Source organism: Symsagittifera roscoffensis, chromosome 2, assembly GCF_963678635.1.
Source record: "Symsagittifera roscoffensis chromosome 2, txSymRosc1.1, whole genome shotgun sequence".
Taxonomy (NCBI): domain Eukaryota; kingdom Metazoa; phylum Xenacoelomorpha; order Acoela; family Convolutidae; genus Symsagittifera; species Symsagittifera roscoffensis.
Window position 1 is genome coordinate 36,529,160 of NC_087063.1, and position 18,222 is coordinate 36,547,381.

Consider the following 18,222-nt stretch of genomic DNA (forward strand, 5'->3'; position numbering starts at 1 on the left):
TTTTTGAGGAAACTCAACAAAATTCCAAATTATTGACTTTTTCTAAATCCAATAATGCTAAAAATACAGCAAAAAATATTCAATAGGCAATAACGTAGTTTTTCAAAAACGAAGTATAAATGTGGGGGGGGGGGGGTAGAAAAGAGGCAAAGAGACTTGCGGAATATGCAGGCACACTGGTCATTAGCCGATATTTCGTTTCAAGCCATTTGTTGAAAAACGCTGTAGTAGTTCTCAAAGAAATTCGAAACCGTCTCAAAAAAAAAACATAGACAACAGATAGTTGAAAAAAAAGTCCATGAACGCACAAAAACAGAAAAAAGTGCTTGTTTTTTAAAATTCAATTTTAGAATTACAAAAAAAAAAATCGGGGCTTTGAAGCTCGTAGAACTTCAAAAACAATTAATGATCGATTGAACTAATCCAATTAGAAAAAAATCTGGCTCTTTTTCCTCCCCCCCCCCCCCCCCACCTCGCACGAGCTTCAATATATTAGTGTTACGAGTGGTTTTACGAGGTTGAGTATGAAAACCAAATATGTTTGTCGTGGCCTTATTAGTCTGTATGTAAATTTTCATAACAATCGGACAATGTGGACAACAAATTTACATGTAAAAAATTGCAGGTGGGGGGAAAAGGAAAAAGAGCCAAAAATATGGATCAATAGGCAAAACTTTTAATCAGCTCGAAAATCTAAAAAATTACACAGAAGCGAAGCTAAAACTAGAGAGAACACGACCAAAAGAAATAAGCCTCGAGTTAGTACAAAATCGTCTAAATCTAGGATTCGATCTCCGACCGATCGCGACCTAGAAATTATTAGTCTCACGCACTAACCACTGAGCCACGGACGCTTACTTAATAGCAAACACTAGCCACAAATGAAGCAGATAACAGATGCTATGAAATTTCCAATGCTACAGATCTTGACAAGTGAACACTTTAAATGGACACTTTTTTGCGAGTTAGCTCAGAAAAAATGAAGGCTCGTACTAATACACTACGCCGCCTGCTAGATTAAAAATCAATTTCAAAACTAGAAGCCTTTCACGTTTTTTCCACTTTCGTATTTGGAGAGAGCCAACTTTTAGATGAAATTAAATTGTGCTCAAAGTTTACATATACCAAAGTGCATTCATTAATGCATGAATATGAATGAACGCACATCGTTAGTTATTACAGCATTTTAAGGATTTTCCTGAACAAAAAAAAAACAAAAAATCACCGCAACCTATATAAGCGTCTTCACTACGTTCATCGACTCTTAAAAACCAAATCCATACATTTTCATAATACCTGTTTTATCAAACAGGAACAAGTCGCCAATACACCAGATGATACAAAGATATAATGCTATGCAGCAAAAAAAGCCAAACATAATGCTGCAAAAAGTCGACCAACTTAATGAGCACTTTTATTTGCAACGTCGCTTGGAAAAAAGAGATACCATTATATGAGATTATAAAATGCGATGCTCCTGGAAACAATGCAAACATGTTTAAGAGTTTGCGGTCCGCTTCTATATTATGAAGCCCAAACATATTTGGAGTAATCTAATGAGAATGTATGTCAATTTTCATAATTTCATTAAGATGAGATGATAGGCAAAATTCTACAAGTGAAAACTCGCAGATTCTAACATAGCCAACAGACAGTTGGAAAAGAGTCAATAAACGCAATTAAAGAAGAAAACTTTCGAATTTCGAAAAAAAACAGTCTTTGTAGAAAACGAACTTTCTTGGAAAAGAGCTTTAAAAAGTGCCAATCATGACTTGTTCTAGGATTTCTCAGAGCTTTAAGACTGTTATATGCTTTAGGACTGTTATATGACAATTGATAAAATTACAAAAAAACTGGGCTCTTTTCCAGTTCCCCCTTTCAAATTCAGTTTTGAAAAGTCTTTTTACCGTTGTCATCATGCAATGAAATTTGGCGTGGTGACCAAATGGACAATTCTGAACAGATTTGTTTTTCATACGTTACAGCGAAACATCACGCATTTAGCCGTAATAACACGTAGAACAAACATAAAACTCGGTATTTTGAAAGGGGGGACTGGAAAAGAGTCAAAAACTGATATAAAATTGTTCACACGGCAATTTGCATGTAAATGTTGCAAAAGTTTGTTCACTTCTGCACTCTGACACGTTTTGAAGCAGTTTATCTTATAAAAAGTCATTTTCAGAGACTTTCACCAACTGAATTTCAAAAAAATCAAAAGGGGGGAAGAGTTTTCATCGACTCTTAATGCGTTCAGGGAGGAAAGAGAGCCGACCTGCCAAGACTTGACTGTTTTCAACGTCTCCTGCAAGTCCGTTAATGCCCCTGTTTTCCTCGAGCATCTGATTTTGATCCAAATCATAAGTTGAATTATGCTGATGCTCTTCTGTTTGATAAATTTGAGGCTCGTGCAGCTCCTCCGAGTACTGCTGGATGGGGTTGCGCGTATCCTCATAATAATTGTTTTCCTCGGCTCTATCATTGTGGTAACCTTGCTCGTTGTGGTACTGAAGTTGTGCCATATGTTGTTCTTGTTGTAGCATGTGCATTTGATGTGCCGTTTCATTCTGCGAGTTCTGAAGTAGGCGGCCGTCTTCGTAGGTCGCATTTGGCATGTCAGGAACAGAGGGCATATGGTTGCGATTATCAATCAAATGCCCGACTTGGGAAAAACTACGCGGAAGGCCACCCCTGGAGTCTGAGGCTGCTAAAACAGGTAAAATCCCGTTATTATATATTTTATCTAAGTTATTACCTCTAAACCTTTTTCTTATTATTACCTCCAAAACTGAAACCCACATTGCCGGGCTGTAATAGCTGCTGCTGTTGATTCTGTTGCAGGCCACATTGCATCATCCGGTAATTCTGATGAGGAATTGGCGGCGTCATCAACCTTTCGTTTGTAGAATGTATCTCCATCTCCATCTCTTCCTCCTCCTCAGATGCATAGGTGTCCGTTTGATTAGCTCTATTATCACGACTATAAGCTAACAGAGCAGTTGAATTGATCGACGGCTGAGGTGTTATGGAGCTGTCACCGTCGCCGCCGAGCTCTACGCTTTGTTGAACCAACTGGCGTCGTCTTTCACGTTCTTCCGCATAGCCTCTGTCAATCAACTGCGGCGTGGTCGACTCGTCAGAAACATCTGATGACGTCGGCTCTCCCCTCGCTCTGCGTTTCAGCCGATCCATTTGGCGCCGTGACTCAGCAATCTCCCTGAGCCGCATCTCTAGTTGCCAAGGGAGGTTAGGGTAGAGTCTTGGCTCCATTGCCATTGACAGCGGCGCAACTTCTTCAGATCCACTTTGGTTATGGACACTGTAATCCGCATGAGCCATTCTGATCTCTGACTGGGTATCCCTCAAACCCACGGGCGTCTCCGATGTAACAGGAGACCATAGAAACTGTAGCCTTTCCCCTACCATGCGGGTCCATTGTTCTGTCTTTGTACGAACGCGCAAAATAGGCTTCCCTGCTCTAATGGCGCCGAAGAGCCTTTTGGACAAGTTAGCGACAATCATTACTGTAATTAATGAGCCTATCATGGTAACAATACCGTTAGCTGGAAGATGTCCGTAAAACACATCCAGAAGCCCAGTCATTTTCATTGATTCCACAGAGCTCTCCGATACTTCGATAACGATACTACATATAATCGAAAGCCTAACTACCAGTTTGGCGACAAAATGCGTGATGTATAAAATATGTTAGGATCATATCAGGGGAAAAGTAATAAAACGAAATCATGTAATCCACAGCCAAACCACCAGTTTTACGGACAAAACGGGCGATGTTTTAAATAAGTTAGGATCATATCAGTAGAAAAGCAACAACACGCAATCCAAAATGTGTTTTCCAACAAGTAAGACTTTGTTCACGAGGCTTTTTAAGCTCAGCTTAGTCTCGGAAATCAGATTTCCAACAAATGCGGGACGGAACAAAAAGTCAAAAATGAGTAATTTCTCAAATCGAAGTCACATTCAGTCGCAAAATTATCAAAACGGCAAAACTCATGAATGACATCATTTAAATTCAATGAGAACTAAATATCCCATATAACCCCCTCCCCCCTCAAACTTAAAACTTTTGATGCATTTCGGCCGGATAATTAATGCATCTCACGCACGCAACGGTTACAGATCATGGTGGCCCATGAACCACTGACTTTTTGGCTGAGCAACCCAAACAGCTGATTTGCGTTGCTGATTGGCATAATAAAAACTTCATGTCAAAATTTGTTTGGCTTTTTTAGAACATCTTTTTTATTGAGTGATGCGAATATAAGTTTTTCAATGAACGAGAATGCGAAGATATGAAAACTGTCAACACACGATTTAATTATCAGTTGTTTTGCAATTATTCAGGGATGAGTAGTAGTAGCAGTAGTAAAAGACTTCATTTGTTTCTACACAATTATCAATACAGACAACTGACAGATTTTTCTAAGGAATAAGATGAAGTAAAAATACTATTTAGCAAAAGCAAGAAAAAAGTTTCTTTTACATGCCCAATTATCATTTCAACCACAAATTCAACATGCTTCGAAAAAACTAGCAACTCAAAGTGGAATGGTTTGTAGACTACGCCATTTTGTTACCAAAAATCAGCTCATCTGTTATTATAAATCCAATATTACGCCATTGATTCAATATGGTGTTCTTGTATAAGGCTGTTGGGCTCTTTTTCCTCCACCCCCCTCCCATGACCATCAATTTAACGAGTGGTTTTACAAGGATAAACATGAAGACCAAATGTCCCAATTAGTCCGCATGTCAATTTTCATAATGATCGGACAACGTGAACACTAACTTCACTAGTAAAAAAAAATTGCAGGTGGGGGGAAGGAAAAAGGGCCGGCTGTTGTAGTTACCCGTTTCTCAAAACTATTTTTCAAAAAAAGTATCAAGTTCGTTTGTTTTCTAAAAAGTATCAAAAAGTATCAAGTTCGTTTGTTTTCGGAAACGCCGCGACAACTCTCAAGATCTTTTTGAAAAACACAAAAATTCTGTCAATCTATGAGCTTCATGTTTACGAACTACTAAAAACTGCATTGATGTCGATAACAAAATTTTATTCGGAAAATTGCCTTGTATTTACCTTTTCAGTTTTGAAAACCACTCTGTACATACTCGGAGATCATTTGAAGAGCTGCGTTTCTAACCCCCTTCAAATACAAAGCTGGAAAAATGCTCCATGCTTTCAAGAGTTATAAAGCTGTTATACAATCAAAGCAACTGGCTTATTGCCACCACCAGATTCATCGTGTTTATCTTTGAATAAACTACACTTTATAACATTTGAGTTAAAATTCATACAGTTTAAATAATTCATAACTAATTAAATATATATTCACAAAACAACCCGTGGCTCAGAAGTAAAATATGCGATTGAGACCTAGTGATCGTGGATTCAATTCCTAGCGCCATTCGGGAAAACCAAAAAGGGGAAGAAGGGCTCAGGGCCTTACTGGGTTAAATCCAACATAGTTATAATAAAAAATAATTAGGGAAAAAAGTAAGTAGGCAGAAGAAGAGAATGTAGAAAAAAGCGCTAAAGGAAAATTGATTATTTAAAAATTAAAACTTAACTAAAAATTTAAAATAAAGTTGAACTTAAACGGAATAAATTCTAACTAATTACAAACTTTTTGTACCGTTCGTTAATTTCACGATTCTTTTGAAATGTATAATCATCCTATGAATGTGTTTTAATAGTAAAGGTAGGTTTGATTCAGTTAGGTTTGATTCAGTTAGGTTTGATCTTCCTAGTATGTTAAGTTTATGTAGCGCTACGTACAAAACTTACCAATATGCTGATGATAATTAATTACCACTTAAAATGACAATTTGACTATAGCTAGGAAAGAACTAGAGATTCATTAGTTATGTAGCAGCTGATGACGTGATGATATTATATCAGACAACATTTATGGATGTTTGCCTATGGATTCGGGACATTGGCAAGCGTAAACTGCAGACTTGTCTGCAGAAACAAACTGCCGAATCCATTGTCGGAGAGCAAAAAAAGCAATGGGATCCCCGAGAGCTCTCGCTCGGGAACACATCGATCGCTTTCATCGGACGAGCCACGCGCTACAAAAAACGGATGAAAGAGAAGTTTGTAGCACATCTCCCGTACTATTTAATATTTACCATAGTACCGCGATGAGAACAGGTACAGAGAGACGAATGCATCGAAACAACTTTCTCTCGGGAATGAAATGGCTATGGAGTCCAGGCTGTTCTTTTCCCCACAAGACCTGAAGAGAGCCAGTTGGAGCATCGCAATAAAAAAAACGAGCACAGATATCTTTTTTGTTGATGACAACAAACGGAAAAGAGCAAGAACTAGGAAACAGGAGAGCCATTTTCACCGACAGTCTAGCGAAGTTCGAAGAAAATTGTCACCCAGATAGGGAAGAACACCTTTTCTTTGGAGAGCAGAACGACATTAGAATTATAGGCTCCTATTGCGATCGCAATGTCGATACAAAAACGACGAGTCAGCATGCAACAGGCCGTCTCTATTACACAAAAAAGCTAAATCTCTCGAAGCTAACGAAACCAACACAAGCAAAGATTATAGAGGCATCAGCGGAAACCACAACTTTCTTCGACTGTGCCATTGACCATGGAAAAGGCTAGAAACTAAGATGAGAAACAGAAGGAAACTGCTCAAAAATATGACTACATCTGGAGCACAAAAAACAACCCCCTTATTAGAGATGCAAAAACAAACCATGTGTTTGATGAGAATAAGCTTGAAGTGGAAAGCTTACAGTGAAAAGGAAGAAAGAAAAAAAGCCTCATACGGATTTAGTCATTTTCTCCGAATGGACTTTTTAAAGATGACTAAACAAGTCGTCTTAGGATGGCCACCGAAGCACTTCAAAAATGGCACAACCGGAGAAGACAAAACAAAATCACTCTGGAAACCAACCTGCTGGACAGTGGCAAGGACCCGGACATCATTGAAGGGTTAGCGCTGAACCGAGAAGAATGAGCACGAGTATTGGCCACATCAAGAATGGGAAAAAGAAAAAGCTGAGAAGAGAGATGATATCACAAGAAAACAAAGAGCTCCCAAAATAACCGACGCTAGATGTTCTATCTGTGAAAGAATATGCAATACTATCACTGGTCCGAAAATCCATATCACTAAAAAGCATCGAAATAACAAGGAAGAAGAGAGTCTGAGAAAAGCCGCGCAACATTCGCCTCACGCAAAACAGTGCGAACCTCACAAAACAGTGCGGGTGAGCACCCCAGAATCGTGACCATTCTGTAAACTTTCTCAATCTAGGGGTTACTTAGCTACTAGACACAAAGGGGTTTGCAAAGGAAAAGCAGCACTAGCTATCACCACTGTCGCGCCAATCACGAGGGGCTCGAACAGGTGAAGAACATGTGACGTATGCTGCGGCAACTTATCATACTCCAATTTCGCAAGACATCGGAGAGTGTGTGAACCAGGATGATGACAATTCCGTCATGATAAATGCCTTCAAAAAGAAAAATAGTCAGTCCAGTCCAGACAGCTTTTAGAATTTTTAGCAGCTCAATGGATACGATTCGAAATCTTCATCTAAAACTAGCAGAATAAGAGTTTCACGGGCACATCAAGAAAAACATCTAGAGGTGATCAAGAATAATTAGTTTAATTTTTCAAAATAGATTAAAAAAAGTTTTCCGAACGACGATTGCAGGCCCATTTCCGTCAGCAACTCAAAATGAGAAAGCTGCCTACATCAACAAACAAATTGCTTTGAAATCACTTGTCTTAAGTCACTTTGAGTATTTTTGCAACTTATTCTAGGAATCAGTACCAATCTAAGTCTTTTGAAAGCCAGTTGAACTTGACAACTAAATTTTCGTTCAGTAAAAAAAAAACGTTTATGGTTTGACTCAATTGAAAACTTAACAGAGAGGCGACGCACAGCTTCGCACCACTTGTGATACCAAACAAATGTAACAACGCAAGCAACTTTTGTCTCAACTCTGTTCAATTTGAGGAAAACTCATCCTGCAACACAACAAGCCAAAAATAAGAAATTATGCCACGTCATAATTGGTAATTTACAAATAACAGAAATGAATCAAAACTCTTTCTATTACAAAACTTTTATTTGAAAATTCAATTTTCTCAGCTGTTTTTTTAAGACAGTTCAATTTGAGGAAAACTCATCCTGCAACACAACAAGCCAAAAATAAGAAATTATGCCACGTCATAATTGGTAATTTACAAATAACAGAAATGAATCAAAACTCTTTCTATTACAAAACTTTTATTTGAAAATTCAATTTTCTCAGCTGTTTTTTTAAGACAAAGGTGTTAAACCGATTCCAACCTAGGACCATAGCCGTGCCAAGACCAAGCTTACCGGAGAAGCTGAAAAATCAAACTATCGAATTATTCAAGTGATTTCGTTAAACTAATTGTTAACCCAATAAATTCTATATTCCGACTTGATAACGCTTACTAATAGCAAGCGTAACATAGAGGCGAAGATGAGTTTCGCACCACTTGCGATACAAATTTGATTTAAATCACGGAAAAATTTGAACAAAAAATTAGAAAAACTGTTCTTGTCAAAAAAAAAATGTTGGTAAAAAAGGTGGTCTCATGCATTTGTGTCCCTTCTAAGCCAGATGATTGACTGAAATTGAATTTATAACTAACAAGCAATAAAAAAACCGAAAATACCTGAGCAGAAACATTTCAGATCAAAAAAATCAAAACAATTTTAAACTGATAATTTCATGTCCCTTTCCCCCCTCAGAGCACAACAACGCACACAAAATTTTCTCGATTTTCAAACGACGCAAAAGAAACCCACAAGGTCAATATAAAATTAACCAAAATTTAATTAGCCGACAAAAGATAAAATTTGAAAAAAAAAAAGAAATTTTCCCATATCGAGCTAGTAAAATTACAACCAATGAGCAAAAATAAAATACGATTCGGCCGGACATTTAAAATGCTAAAACACTTAACGCAACATAAGTGAAAACTGTTTACAGAAAAAAAAAACGATTCTTAGATGCGGCAACTAAGCCGACAAAATATGAGCAGACAAAAAAAGGCCGAAATTTTTTTGAACCGGAATAGTTAACCGTTTGAAAAAAAAACGGGTCCTAGTCAGATTTGAGCCCAAAACCTTTGCCGTCCTATTCGTTACCTCCAGGATAAGTGTACAGGAGACACTACGAAATTTGAATTCATCATGAACCAAGGTACCGCGAGTCCAGATGTGTCCTGTAGACGAAGTTGTTTACGGGAAAAAAAGACTAGCACCCGATTGCTGTCCCGAGCATCTAAGTTGACTGAGCCCTAAATGCGTTTGAAACTTAATTTGATTATAAAACCAGTTATCAAATGTCTTCAGATAGCAGATAAGGCAATCCGAGTGATACGTGTTGCAAGCTTGAGAATCCCGAGATAAGAACGGTGGTTATTGGCGCGATGCGCCGACGCGAACTCACATCCAGATCCAGAGAAAGTATTATTTCACATTCTGTTATGTTGCTTTCAAATTTTGGCACAAACCCTTCACGAACGAGGACCTCGTATCGATTTCAGAGGATTATGATTGGTTGAAATTTTCTTTTTGGTGCTTCGCCATTAACAGTTGCATCGTACCATAAAACAAGATGTTATTTTTTAAATTCCAGACATATTCGAAACTTCCAGCAAAATCTTGCCCATTAACGTCCTAAGCGTTTTACTCAAGAGCTGGCTAAACACAGACCCTATGAAAAAAACTAAAGTGATGAGTCTGTTGCTGATTTTTGGTTAAGTTTATAGCATAGATAGCTAAATTTGATTGCGTTTTCCTAACTTCGGCACTTTCAATTGAACATAGCATAGCCAACATACAGTAGGAAAAGAATCAATGAACACAAGGAAACAAAAAAAGACTTGTTCTTTGAACGTTTTAATTTTTTTTTAAATATGGCCTTAAAAAATTTTGAATTTCAATAAAAAAGAATTAACACTGGACCAAATGGGTGGAAAAAATCATCGCGACCTATATAAAAATCTTGTTGTTGTAGCTACATCGATCTCTGCTTCGAGCTTCCGATTGAATTGGGAGATCGCCAAGGTTTGAGAGATAGAGAAAATGTCAGGGAATTTTCGTTTTTAATCAGTATTCGTCATGTCAATCTTTCACTGCAGCTCCCACAAGGTCTCTAGCGGTAAAAGCGAGCAGCTTTAAATTAGTGAGGAGAGCCGAGAAAAAACTTCCGTTATCTCAGGTTGTGTAATTCTGCCGATGCTTGGCAGCTTTTTCGGAAATCTCCCATAACCTCTCAATGGTAAGGATGGTGGGGTGCAACCGGCCATCTAAGAGATGTTCGGTGGTGCGTGGTCCTATCAAACAAGTTGAGCAGATGTCGGGTACATTGTTGTTTAGTCTAGGTTGTTAACTATTTAAATGCGTCGAGTACCCTAAGATGTGAGACTGTACATCTGCTTTTTCCGTTCGATTGTAGTTTCGTTTGCTGATAATAGTGGTAGTATTTTGCCTAGTAGCTCAGATTCTTAGTTCAGAAACTTCTGTACTTCTGATGTATGGAGACTCCTCTGACACAATCATGCTGAGAGATGCCTTCCTGTTTTTCGATAAGCAAGTGTTCAATGTCGGGTTTGAACTTATGTTCGAGTGTGGATCTGATGTTCTTGATAGTCAGCTCTGTGCTTTTGGTAGCAGCCTACCAAAAATTGCTTTGAGAGCATTTCATTGACTTTTCGGACCGGAATATTTTTGTTTCGTCGTGTAAATGTGTGATGCCACTCATTCGTAAGCATCTTTCTGTTGCTCCAAGGACATTGCTCCTCGTCATTTGACGGTGCTTCCAGTTGGTGTAACTTAGGGTGGGGGTCCAAATGGGAGCAGCATAGTTCAAGACTTGTAGGTCTTTTTGTTTTGTAATGTTTACACAAAAGCGAAGCTGCATTTCGCATACACAAGCAAAAATATGACCGATAACGCTACTGGGAAAAACTGAATGAGTAAGACTTTGAGTCTACAAAAGTTCTTGAAAGACGCACGTCAATTATGAGTCTGCGTAATTGCTAAGTGATGCAAGCCAATTATGACGCATTAGCAACACCGGTAAATTTGAATAAAAAAGAAATTTACCAAGTAACATGCCTCAATTTATATAGCGGACGCATTTTAACTAGTACACGAAAAAGTTTATTAAAACATCCGACGCTTCCCCGGTTCGAACCCCCTTTTTCGTTGCTGGTCTCCTTCCTTACCTCTACGTTACAGATCCATGATACCTTGAAGCTTGAGTGCTATTTGTAATTTAATAGTTTTTGTTAATATCCTTAGCATTGGCTGTACTTAATAGCTGGTTATTGATCAAAATGAACACTTTCAAAATTAACACATTTGGTCGAAACAAAATTTGCGCCGCAACAATATTTGCGACTTAGGTTCGAAAAAGGAAAAAAAGCTTCGCTTATTTAATGATCAATGATAGTTCAGTTGATTGTCAAAAGTGAATTTTTGGGTTGCGTGTTGTGGGTGGTTTGGAGCCATCGACCATTATATTTTGTTCAAGGCAAAAATCCATAACCGAGTTAAAAAGATAGATGTTGTTGATTTTGTCTTTTCATAGAGACAGATTTCTGATCTTAAGCCAGTTGCTGAGGCTGTTTAGATATGGATTCATTTTTATATAAGATTTTTGATGTAGGATTTTGATATAAGAGACTTCACTACCTTATCGACTCTTAACAATCAAGACAAACCGAGCAGAAGCCTTTTCGAGCAGCTGCAGAATCTACAAGCGCCGTTGAAAATTGTGATACTATTAGTTTGTGAAACTGAAGTGACTTTAGCCAGAAGTTGAATTCTGTCGCTTGCGTGTGAAATTCTATCAGTTTCAAAATGCGAAGATGTTTTCAACTTATACGGACTCAGTGTCGACATATTAAAGAGAGTGATCAAACATAGCTTTGATGGACTTACATGCTGCAACTGCTTGAGAATGTTGACCTCGCTCAAGACGTCATTGGCAGAGCTGCGCAGCACCCCACTTGTAGTTGCTGAGGGTGCTATGATTGTACTAGTGAAGGACTTCTTGTCCACTATTTTCATGGCGAATTGACGGGAGAAATCTGCCTCGAGGAACACAAGAAACACATCCCCACACGCGCCTCTGAACACAGTTTTGAGGTATTTGACAAAAAAAAATTTCTGTATTTTCAGGACAACAAACTGTGCTACTTGCACAATAACAGGCTATCCTTGTTTTTCATTTACATTCGGCCAAATGGGTTTGATTGATATGTTCAGGTCTTTAGTGTTTCCCGCAAAGTTATTTCGGTAAGCAGGCAGGATCTACTCAACAATCCCCCCTTTCAAGAAAGAGGGAGATTCTGTAGTAGATACAATAGGGTGGAGATTGTTAAGTAGATACAATAGGGGGGGGGGAGAAATTGTTAATTAGATCCAACAGGCACAATGGAACAATATTAGAATTACGCGGGTGCCGGACATCAAGCCGACGGGACTTCAAGCCGAAACGTAAAGTTAGGGACTTCAAGCCAAAGATTTTCTCATTAAGTCATGATAATTGAATTATTTGAAAACTAAGGAATTTCCCATTTTCATGATCTTTCTTTAGTAGTTACAGGCATTTTCATAACATTATCCTCCAAATGTGATATTTAGGAAAGTTCAAAAATAAAAAATTAGGAAAACTGTTCTTGTCAAAAAAAAAATGTTGGTAAAAAAAGGTGGTCTCATGCATTTGTGTCCCTTCTAAGCCAGATGATTGACTGAAATTGAATTTATAACTAACAAGCAATAAAAAAACCGAAAATACCTGAGCAGAAACATTTCAGATCAAAAAAATCAAAACAATTTTAAACTGATAATTTCATGTCCCTTTCCCCCCTCAGAGCACAACAACGCACTCAAAATGTTCTCGATTTTCAAACGACGCAAAAGAAACCCACAAGGTCAATATAAAATTAACCAAAATTTAATTAGCCGACAAAAGATAAAATTTGAAAAAAAAAATGAAATTTTCCCATATCGAGCTAGTAAAATTACAACCAATGAGCAAAAATAAAATACGATTCGGCCGGACATTTAAAATGCTAAAACACTTAACGCAACATAAGTGAAAACTGTTTACAGAAAAAAAAAACGATTCTTAGATGCGGCAACTAAGCCGACAAAATATGAGCAGACAAAAAAAGGCCGAAATTTTTTTGAACCGGAATAGTTAACCGTTTGAAAAAAAAACGGGTCCTAGTCAGATTTGAGCCCAAAACCTTTGCCGTCCTATTCGTTACCTCCAGGATAAGTGTACAGGAGACACTACGAAATTTGAATTCATCATGAACCAAGGTACCGCGAGTCCAGATGTGTCCTGTAGACGAAGTTGTTTACGGGAAAAAAGACTAGCACCCGATTGCTGTCCCGAGCATCTAAGTTGACTGAGCCCTAAATGCGTTTGAAACTTAATTTGATTATAAAACCAGTTATCAAATGTCTTCAGATAGCAGATAAGGCAATCCGAGTGATACGTGTTGCAATCAAGCCGACGGGACTTCAAGCCGAAACGTAAAGTTAGGGACTTCAAGCCAAAGATTTTCTCATTAAGTCATGATAATTGAATTATTTGAAAACTAAGGAATTTCCCATTTTCATGATCTTTCTTTAGTAGTTACAGGCATTTTCATAACATTATCCTCCAAATGTGATATTTAGGAAAGTTCAAAAATAAAAAACGTTTGACGGCAATTTTCTTGTTTATAATTTATGCATTCCAAAACCGGCTGATATTGTTAACGGATGCCAATCCTAAGTAATGCATTGTCATGAATAACGCTTATTATGGACTAAACATGCCTAAAGTTTTGAAAAGCAACTTGTTTTTGATGAAAAAAGAGCGATTTGAGGTGCTTGTAAAGTTTCAATTTCGGCCTGAAGTCCTTTCGGCTTGTTGTCCTAGACCCCAATTACGCGTATAACACAATTCAGATTGGAAAATGTTCACCTTCCTATTAGAATTCAGATAGCGCAAACTAACTTCAGCGATCAAAGAGAGAAAGCGTCCAAAGCGGACAAATGCACAAAAAAAAGTTACAAATAATAACTTAAAAGTGTAACAAAAAGTAACCAATAGTAACTAGTACCTTAAAATTAACCAGCTGGCAACCTGGACTTGTAGGTCATGGTGCTAGGGATTTTAGCAGACCGGTTTTTCAGCAGACAGGGTTCTTTAACAGACACAGAACAATTATAAAGTGTGATAGCTAACTTCAAACGCGGCATTGGCGATTAGCGACCGCTTGTTCCGCTGCGATTCAACTTCAATTCAAAACGGGGAGGAGGGTTCTCAAGCTTTAAGGACCGAATGCTTGAAAACTTCAACCAATCAAAATCGCTAAGCATTTCTATTGGCTAAACGCTTTTCTCAGAAAATCGAAGTCAGTATTAACAGAAAATTTATTAAATCAGTGGAAAATAATCAAAACTATTACAAATTGCGGGTTACAACCGCATTACTATACAGATAATCATCAAGATTATTGAGATCGAAACCATAAGAATTTTTCAGTCTTGAAAACTTATCTGCTTATTATCTATTCGTCAATATTAACTTTAATGGCCTGGATTTATTTTCTTACTTTGAGATTTTCGCGATATACTTTGAGATTTTGAACACTCAATTCTGATTGGTTGAAAAAAAGCTAAAATAACTTCAAGCGTTTGGTTCATCAAGCATGAGGGACGCCGCCAATCAACACGAGTGTTATTGTGCGCTTACACCTTTGTTTTGCCGCTAATTTAGAGTCTTGTGTTATTTGAAGTTGATAGTTTTGTTGACAAATCGCGAGATAATTGTCTTAATTGGTGAAGCGTGGAGATTCTTTTTGAATCTGTCAATCAATCAACCATCACTTTATTACGTTTGTTTGTTAAAAGACTCGTTTTTAACTTTGTATGCTAAAAGAATAGTCTGTTAAACGATCGGTCCCCGTAGGTCATCTATCCTTAGAAAGAAATTGTTTTCTCTTTTGATCAATCATCCTCCCAACCAAGGAAGCTCATGGATTTCTCCCGATGCTGAACATCTCAATGATAACACTACGCTCATATACAGTGCTGATTTAAATTAAGATGACAAAACGAGCTAAACTTGAAATTTAAAAGGCGTTTTTCTCAATTTGGGTTGAGTTTAGGTGAAAAATTATGAAGATAAAACTTGCTTAAAAACTTAGCACAATTAGTATGGTGTAATTTGTTTCGCAAAATTCTGGCCAAAAACTTTACCACAAAAATGGGTCATTTTGGCTTTTCTTAGTTAATCAAAAAATACGCCAAAAATACCCAGTCGATCAAAGACATAATTATATCAAAGTGAGCCTCTTACGTAGCCCAACAAACTTTAAGAAGGGTATAATCTCCAAAAATAATTGCAAACCGTTTAAATAAAATTTTATATAAAAAGTTGATATTTTATACATAAACAAATCAATTTATACCATGTTTAGGAGAATATACCCAGCTTAAAGTTTGTTTGGCTACATAAGGGGCTCACTTTGATATAATTATGTCTGTGATCGACTGGGTATTTTTGGCGTAAATTTTGATTGACTAAGTAAAGCCAAAATGAACCATTTTAGTGGCAAAAGTTTTAGGCCCGAATTTCGCAAAAAAAATTACACCATATTAATTTTGCTAAAATTTTAGGCTAGTTTTATCTTAATAAGTTTTCACCTAAAATCAACCCAATTTGAGAAAAACGCGTTTTAAATTTCAAGTTTGACGCGTTTTGTCCGGTTAATTCAAATCCGCACTGTATCACGTCGAAAAATACGATTGAAACACAACGCTTAGCTAGCTATGCTATGGTTTTGCAAAAATAGCCAGTTGGCCAGACTAGGTTGGAACTCAAGTAGACATAAAGAGAGTAGAACCCAGCCTCTTACTGCAACGGAGAACTCATGATATACTGTTCGGTGTTCGGTGAATTGAACGGTGGAATCCCTCATACGCGACGGACCGAAAGCGCTAAAATTAAAATCAGCCAATCAGATTTCGGTAAACTAAAATTTGGAAAGAAAGTAAACATTTCCAGGGACTGAATATTGATATTGGCCGAATATGTAAACGACAGAAATAGGCAAAATTTTCAAATTGTCACTGACCGCCACCGAATTGGAACAAAATTCATATTTCAAAGGTTTAGTTATGAAAGAAGCAAAATGTTGCTTCATTTATTTCATTTTTATTGAATGGCAATTGCTTCTTTTCAAAAAATTGACTTTCGGCTAATTTTGTTTTCGGTCCTTCGCTCACGAATTTTTTCGCCCATTCAGTTCTTCGCGCATGTGAATAGACCCCGAATGAACTCATGGTTATGTAGCAGTATTTAGATAAGCGCGTATTCAGAGTCGTCAGTAAATAGACAAATACTGTATTAACCAATCAGAATCGAGACAAGGAAGAAATGATTAACTAATAAAAATTTATTTCAAAAATTTGTTTTCTCATCTCGATTCTAATTGGTTAATACAGTATTTGTCTGTATGGTTAATACAGTACTTGTCTGCGGGTGCCGGAAATCAAGCCGACAGAACTTTAAGCCAAAACGTAGAGCTAGGGACTTCAAGCCAAAGATTTTCTCATTAAGTCATGATAATTGAATTAGTTGAATTACTTTCCCATTTGCATGATCATTCTTCAGTAGTTACAGGCATTTTAATAAAATTATCCTCCAAATGTAATGTTTAAAAACGTTCAAAAATAAAAAACGTTTGACGGCAATTTTCTTATTTATAATTTATGCATTTCAAAACCGGCTGATATTTCTAATGGATGCCAATCCTAAGTGATTAATTGTCATGAATAACGCTTATTATGGACTAAACATGCCTAAAAATTTGAAAAATAGCTTATTTTTGATGAAAAAATTGCGATTTGAGGTGCTTGTAAAGTTTCAATTTCGGCCTGAAGTCCCTTCGGCCTGAAGTCCCTTCGGCTTGAAGTAACGTCGACTTGTTGTCCTAGACCTCAATTACGCGTATAAAACAATTCAGTTTGTAAATTGTTCACTTTCCTGTTAGAATTCGGATAGCGCAAACTAACTTCAGCGATCAAAGAGAGAAAGCGTCCAAAGTGGACAAACTCACAAAAAAGTTACAAAATAATAACTTAAAAGTGTAACCAAAATGTAACCAATAGTAACTAGTACGTAAAATTAACCAGTTGGCAACCTGGACTTGTAGGTCATGGTGCTAGGGATTTTAGCAGACCGGTTTTTTAGCAGACAGAATTTTTAGCAGACAGGTTTTTTAACAGACACAGAACAATTATAAAGTGTGATAGCTAACTTCAAACGCGGCATTGGCGATTAGCGACTGCTTGTTCCGCTGCGCTTCAACTCAACACGGGGAGGGTTCTCAAGCTTTTCAAGGATCGAACGGTTGAAAAATTTCAACCAATCAAAATCGCTAAGCGTTTCTATTGGCTAAAAACTTTTCTCACAAAATCGAAGTCAGTATTAACAGAAAATGTATTAAATCAGATAAAAATAAAAATAAAAAAATTACAAATTGCCGGTTACAAACGCATTACGATTCAGATACTCATCAAGATTAATTAGTTCAAAAGCAAAAAAAATTTTCAGTCTTCAAAACTTATCTGCTTATTATCTATTTGTCAATATTAACTTTAATGGCCTGGATTTATTTTCTTTCTATGAGATTTTCGCGATTTACTTTGAGATTTTGAACAATCAATTCTGATTGGTTGAAAGTAAGCTGGAAATTAATTTCAAGCATTTGGTCCTTCAAGCATGAGGGACGCCACCAATCAACACCAGTGTTATTGTGCGCGTAAACCTTTGTTTTGCCGCTAATTTAGAATCTTCTGTTATTTGAACTTGATAGTTTTGTTGACAAATCGCGAGATAATTGTCTTAATTGGGGAAGCTTGGCCCCAGTCCTTTGTTTTGCCGCTAATTTAGAATCTTGTGTTAATTGAAGTTGATAGTTTTCATGCCAAATCGCGAGATATTTGTCTTAATTGGAAAAGCTTGGCCCCAGACTGAGCGCAACTTTGAGTCTGTCAATCAATCATCTATCACTTCATTTTTGTCTGCCAAAACACTCGTTTTTAACTTTTTGTGCTTAAAGAAATGTCTGTTATACGATCGGTCCCCGTAGTTCATCTATCCTTTGAAAGA

General features: G+C 37.2%; 2 protein-coding genes across 2 annotated transcripts in view; both read right to left on the reverse strand.

Moving 5' to 3' along the window:
- The window catches only part of LOC134839803 (AP-1 complex subunit mu-1-like), a 379,140-nt gene that overhangs the window by 242,050 nt on the left and 118,868 nt on the right, over positions 1-18,222 (reverse strand). The gene's annotated exons all lie outside the window — the stretch shown is intronic.
- Positions 1-18,222, reverse strand: part of LOC134839804 (serine/threonine-protein kinase Chk2-like) — a 68,458-nt gene that overhangs the window by 24,683 nt on the left and 25,553 nt on the right. The window contains exon 5 of the mRNA XM_063855427.1: positions 11,985-12,174. Coding sequence (XP_063711497.1) covers positions 11,985-12,174 — 190 coding nt within the window. The remainder of the gene's footprint in view (positions 1-11,984; positions 12,175-18,222) is intronic.